This window comes from Rissa tridactyla, chromosome 4, assembly GCF_028500815.1.
Source record: "Rissa tridactyla isolate bRisTri1 chromosome 4, bRisTri1.patW.cur.20221130, whole genome shotgun sequence".
NCBI classification, from domain to species: Eukaryota; Metazoa; Chordata; class Aves; order Charadriiformes; family Laridae; genus Rissa; species Rissa tridactyla.
The window spans coordinates 44,924,575-44,930,574 of NC_071469.1; the positions used below are offsets into that span (position 1 = coordinate 44,924,575).

The 6,000-nt window shown below is 56.5% G+C and overlaps 1 protein-coding gene across 3 annotated transcripts in view; it reads right to left on the reverse strand.

The window, feature by feature from the left end:
* TYRO3 (TYRO3 protein tyrosine kinase) overlaps positions 1–3,655 on the reverse strand; it is a 45,099-nt gene extending 41,444 nt beyond the window's left edge. For 2 of the 3 annotated variants that reach the window (XM_054200835.1, XM_054200832.1), the window contains exon 1: positions 3,257–3,655. Coding sequence is in view for 1 of the 3 variants with exons in the window: in XM_054200832.1 (XP_054056807.1) it covers positions 3,257–3,344 (88 nt within the window). In the remaining 2 variants the exon portion in view is untranslated. The remainder of the gene's footprint in view (positions 1–3,256) is intronic. The other variant, XM_054200833.1, reaches the window with a different exon arrangement.
* Positions 3,656–6,000: the final 2,345 nt, after the last annotated feature.

Below are 6,000 nucleotides of genomic sequence, written 5' to 3' on the forward strand. Positions count from 1 at the left end.
GGGTGAGCATCTGCAACGCAGTGCCCAGGCAGGAACGCTGGGAGCTTCGTGGTGTCAGTGATCCAGCACTGCTAAGTGTGTTCACTCAACATGGTACCACACCTCCCTCTTTTCCCCAGGCTTGAATTTCAGCTACGGTGTTCCTGTCCTGCTAAGAAATCATCATGCTTGCTCCATTGTATGCATTTGTAAAGAGCTGGGATACGAGAAAGAAGCAATTGTCTCATTATTCAGCGTACACTGTTCCTCTGCGTTACAGAAAGCTTCTCTGCAATTTGCAAAACCCGTGAAAGCAAAGCCTATTCCACAGCATACCTCGCCGAGGAGCAGAAATGTTTACAGAACAGATATTTCTGTCGTGTGACGTGGGCGTGTGCCCAAACGAGCCTCCGTGACCCTTCAGTTCAGTCAAAAGACCACGTTATACTCAGAGCTATGTAGTTGTGACACCAGAGCAGTAGGGCCAGAGTCAGTGGAGCTGCTCAGGTTTACATTGACACGGAAGTGTTCAGAATTTGGCCCGGAGCACTGTTACATGTGTGGGTGGATGGGGAGTGTTTCCCTCAAGCAGAAGTGAATATATGGAACGTGTTACCATGAGAAAACACGGAAGCCAACTATATAAGCGCATTTAAGGAAGAAAGGCATATAAAGGAGGAACCAGAGGATCAAAGGAGACCGTGGGAAAGCAAGAAGGTGGGAAATAAACGTAAAGCTAGTTTTGTTAGGGAGAGTGGCCATTTCCTATGCAGCGGCACAGGACTGACAGACCAGAACAGGTCTAGCCTAGTTCAATATTGTGCCCTGGCAGTGGCCTTCACTTCTTTCAGAAACAAATGACACCATCACTCTGCTGCCCTTGCAAGGCCACATATCACACTACATTACAACTTCACCCAGTTCACTGGCTGGTCAGCTTCTCACAGGATGCCTCGTTAGCCTACAGAGCCAGACAGAAAAACGCCAGTTGTGAAATCCGGAGCGCTGCTAAGTAAGCAGCCGCGCTGCTCTCGAACTCTGTTACAGCCTGACCAGTGATCAAACACAGAGATTTCTCATGTGCCACTTCCCCTCTTGCCAACACACCACCCTCCCGCAGCCACGAGGGCACCAGCTCACAGGGTAGAGCAATGGCAGAGTTACTCACAGCATGGTTCTAACAGCTGGAAGGAGGGGGGAGCCAGCACTGTGGGACCAGCCGGTGCTCTGCCACTGGCAACAGGTACCCAGCAGAGCACCAGTGGTCCGAGCAATCCCAGAACACAGGCAGAAGGACTTTATTCCTCTCCTTAATGAGATCCCCCAGCCTGTTAACAGGGAAACCAGACTGGTTTCCCACACTCAGTCTTTTGCCTTTCTATCTGCTGTTATTAATTTAGCAAATTCACAAAGAGTGTTAGAAAACTGCTAAGATGATCACTTTAGTTTAGTTGCTACAGCTCATTTGCTGGCTTAAGGATTTAATCACCTTGGGTGAGGATGATCTAACCTTGCATTACTTAACTCATCTGTAACACAAATTACATGTCCCAGTGTATGCCAGAAAGCATCCTCCCTTTCACCACTCACAATATTGGAATAAAACATGAAAGCTTCATAGCAGTTCTCTCTGTGTTACAGAAAACTGATGTAGCCAGGCTGCTGAACACACGCACAAATGGACAGACACCTACAGGTGCCTTCATGGAAAAGCAAACTACTCAGCTCTCCTCAGACTGGCCCGCTGAGTTAGCCACCAATTAAACAAAGAAGCGTTGTTAGACATCCTTGATGGTTTTCAGTTCCCATACAAGTTAATGATGTAGGAAATTAATACACAGTACAAGTATTCAGCCTGAGTTGTAATTCTCCACATCACCCCCTCTGTCAAGATCAACTGAAATGAAGAAATACAGATCTGGAGTTTTTAATAAAGTCACAGGTTTTTGACAGAAATCCAGTTTTAGCTGCAGCATCTCTTCCTGCAGGTATCAGGAAGAAGCACATAGCAGGCCAATATGGATTTTAATTTCCACCTATTCCTCCTTCTGCTCTCCCACTCACAATTTCTCATCTGATAACGTTCTTGCCAGCACATGAAATAATCTCATCCAAACAGGCTCCTCCAAGCCTACCTGTAAGAGCTGCAGGAGTTGAAACGTGTAGCTAGGAAATACAATTATACTAAATTTCTTATCAACCAGTTGTCAGACAGAGTTGACACCAAACAAACATACTAGCTGTCAAAATACGTGACATACTTCTTTGTTGTTTTTTTGGTTGTTTTTTTTTTTTTTTTTAAACTTGCCATCTTTGTATCATTCCTAGGAACACGAGTCTGCTTTTTGTGAAGTTATTTTGGTAGCGGAGAGAGGGAGGAAGGTGTCTACCAATGCACGCCAAGGGAAAGGTTTTTCGCTCCTCAGATTCCTCAGGACCCTGATCTAGCGATCCCACCCGTGCCACGGCCCCTCGGCTCGCTGTCACTGCCCCCCCACACGGCTCCAGCCGCAGCGCGGAGCCCCAGCTCTCGGGGAAGCCGGCGGGAGGTTCGCCCGGGCGCCCAGCGGCTCTCACACGCCGCCTCTCCCTGCCCACCCGGGGGTGAAACTTCGGAAAATTAGTTCAGGAGGGAAAAAGAACCAAACAAACACCGCAACAAAAGCCACTCAGGAATGCGTTAGCGCCCGGCTTTCCTCGGCACATACCAGGGCAATACCTCCGCAAACAATGAGGAGGATTATTTGGGCTGCGACTTACTACTCCTCTTGTACTTCCAGCCGGGCGGGCGGGCGGGCGAGGCTCGCAGCACCCTCACAGCCCGGGCTCGCCACCGCCTCCCGACCGCCGCGCAGCTGGCCCGGCGGCTGCACCCAGGGAGCCGGCGGAGCGGGGGGCCCAAAACGGGCCGGTTCCGACCCCCACCTGTGGCTGCCCGAGGCCTCCACGGCCGCCACACCGGGCGGACCCCGCAAGCCCTGGCAGGCGACCGGTCCCCCAGCCGCTGCCGGCGGGGCGGCCCCGCGCTCGGCGTTCGCCCTCAGCGTGCTGCCGACACCTGTAGAGGCGGCGCGGCCGGGGCTGCCCGCGGGGTGACCCGGCCGGCGGCGGGGTAGCCCCCCCTCATCACGGCCCGGCGGCGGGAACCGTGCCCCGCAGCCCCTCCCGCCGCGCCCAGAGGGCTCGGGGGGCACTGACCCCCCGTCCCCGGCCCTCAGACGCGGCGAGCAGCATCGGCCGCCCTCCCGCCCGGCGGTGGGCTGTCTGCCCCTCTCACCTGCCACGGCGGCGACGTCCCGGAGCGCCGCAGCCCACAGTCCCAGCAAAAGGAGCCGCGGGATCGCCATGCTCCGCTTCAGCTCCATCGTTCCCGCACCACCATCCTCCCCCCTCAGCTCCCGGCGCCGTGAGGGGCTCCCACCGCCCGCGCAGGCGGCGGCGGCGACAGCGGCTAAGGCAGTCCCGCGTCGCCGCCCGCCACCGGACTCCCCCGGGAGGCTGCGGGGACGCTCAAAGTTCTGGCTGCGGCTCCGGCCGGGGCGAGCGGCGGGGGGCGACGGCGCGGTCGGTCGGGTCGGGTCGGGTCGGGTCCGGTGCGGAGCGGACGCCGCCGCCGAGCGGTGTCCCCCTGCCGGCGCCGCTCGGCGGCTCCTCAACCCGTGTCGGTGCGCCCGCCCGCCCGTCCCTCCTCAGCCGCCGCCTTCTCCTCCAGGAAATGGCGCTCTCGGGCGGTCACCGCGCGCCGTGCTCCCCCTCTGACATCACGCTCATGAATATGCATGAGCCGGGCGCCCACCGCCCCCGACGCGGCGAATCACCCCGCCCGCCGCCCGCCCTCCTTTCCCCTCGCTCCGCCGCCCCGGGACGGGACCGCGGGCGCGGACACCCCCCGCCCCGCGGCGTGCCCGGGCGTCGGACCCCTCCCGAGAGCGGGACGGGGCGAGGGGGGGGGCGGCGGGCGAGGGGATTTCTGGAGGCGTCGTCCCCCCTCCTCCCCCGGGGGCTGCTCCACGGGGCGGCCTGCTTTCCAGAGCGCCGGCGGCGGGTGACCCACATCGGCGGGAGCTGCCGGGGCACCGGGCAGGGAGGGGGGAAACCAGGTCGCTTATTCCCCTACCTACACGTGGAGGCAGGAGGGCAGCCTGGCCCCGCAGCAGGCCCTCCAGCCCCCCCTGGGAAGGAGGGCTTGGGGCCACCACCGGGGCTCAGCCCCCCCCAAACCGAGACTCTGCCGAGATGAGCAGCACCTCGCCTCATGCCCACAGCACCCCCAGCCCCATCATCTTCCCTCCCTGGCCGGACCTCTCCAGCTCCTTGCCTGGACCGTGCTCCCCTCGCCAGCCGGACCCCGGCTCCCAGGATGGTGGCCAACCTTATGCCGGTGCCTGATCTGTGGCGGAGCACCTGCAACAAGAGGAGATGCGCCTGTGCCCTTCAAGCAGGATCCGCTCGGCCTTGCCCTCTTTTCCACTTAGTGGAAAAGTAGGGAGAGGTCTAAGGAAGGAGATCTCTGCTGCCAGAGTTACTGGCGCGGTGTGGAAAAAGTCACCGACAAACAAATTCTGAAAAAAGTGTGGTGCTGCCTTTTTGTAGGAGTTATGGTGAGAATCTGGGTTGAAAGGCACCATAAGGAGCAATATCATTACAACACAATGCAGCTTTCAGCTCTGCCACAGCCATCAGTGTGCAACACTTAGCCAGTGGCTCCCGCAGTACTCTGGAAACCTGGCTAAATGGAGGAGCGCAGGGAAACAGCGTTATCCCCATTAGTGGGATGGAGAAACCGAGGCATGACAAGCCCACGTAATTCCCTCCTGAGCTCTGATCCTCCCCCCCACCCATCCATTTGCATTTCTGATAGGAATTCCTAGGGGACTGGAGCAACGCCAAGAAGATTTAATGACTGGAATGGAAATGTCACTCCCTCCCCAGTGCCTCCCGCTGCAATGAGGAGACACTAACAAGCATCCACCTGAGACCTTGCAGGAAGCCTGGGTGCTCTCCGGGACAGGAAATCGTGACATGCCTCTTGCTGGGATCACGACAGCGCTTGGGCTGAGAGCTTCTGCGCTGGTGTTTGCTGAAAGCTTCACGCGTACTTGCTGTCACTGCTCTCTCTCCCCCGTGTATCCATATATACCCATCTATCCGAGTGCGCAGCGTGTTTCTGCACTTACTCATGGCGGTAGCGCCTTCCAGAAAGTAGCTACTTCTGCAGATTTTAGTTGTCTCATGAGAAAAACTAATGGCCGTTAGAATAATGCTGTGTTTGTACAGCGTTTTCCTTCTAAGGATTTATTCCAGCCTTACAATTACAGAGGCTTACAACATTATACTGGCCCCGTGGGCTCAGGAAACGCTCCGGTGTCCAAGCAGGAGAGAGGAGGCACAGGCAAGTGTTGTGACCTGGCCAAGCCCATCTGAGGAGGCAGTGGCTGAAAGAGGCTTGGCTCCACGCTGCGTGGCTGGAGCATGCCTGTACCTTGACAGGCATGTTGTGCTTCATCCAAATGTCATATGTGATGTTCCCAAAGGCTTTGGGAAGGGGAAGGAGCTTTCATCTGCAAAGAGGAGTGTGGGATAGGAAGTTGTAGCACAGCACAGACTCTGGGACTCTGTTGTAGAGGCCAGACTCTGAGAGCAAAGCTGTGCTGGAAGCAGAAGACCAAAGGGAATTTTCCTCAGCAGGGAATCTGGCTTCATCTCTTCCAAAAAGGGCTTTGTGTCAACAGTGATAGGCAGGAAGAGCCATATGAAAATTGGACTGAAATCCTGCACGCGTTGCCAGTTGGAGTGCAAACTGCTGTGGTAAAACTTACGGAGGAGTGCAATATTACCACGCAGAAATCAAAGGAACTGGTGATTCCAAAATGCTTTTAGGAACTGAAGACAATTAAACTCTCCTGGCCTCTTATGCCACTGAATTAAGCAACGTGGCTTTGTTCTACAGGCCATAACACCAGTGGCAGTGCTCACGGCTCACACTCTCAGGATACAGTGCATTGGCTTATAAACAAGCTA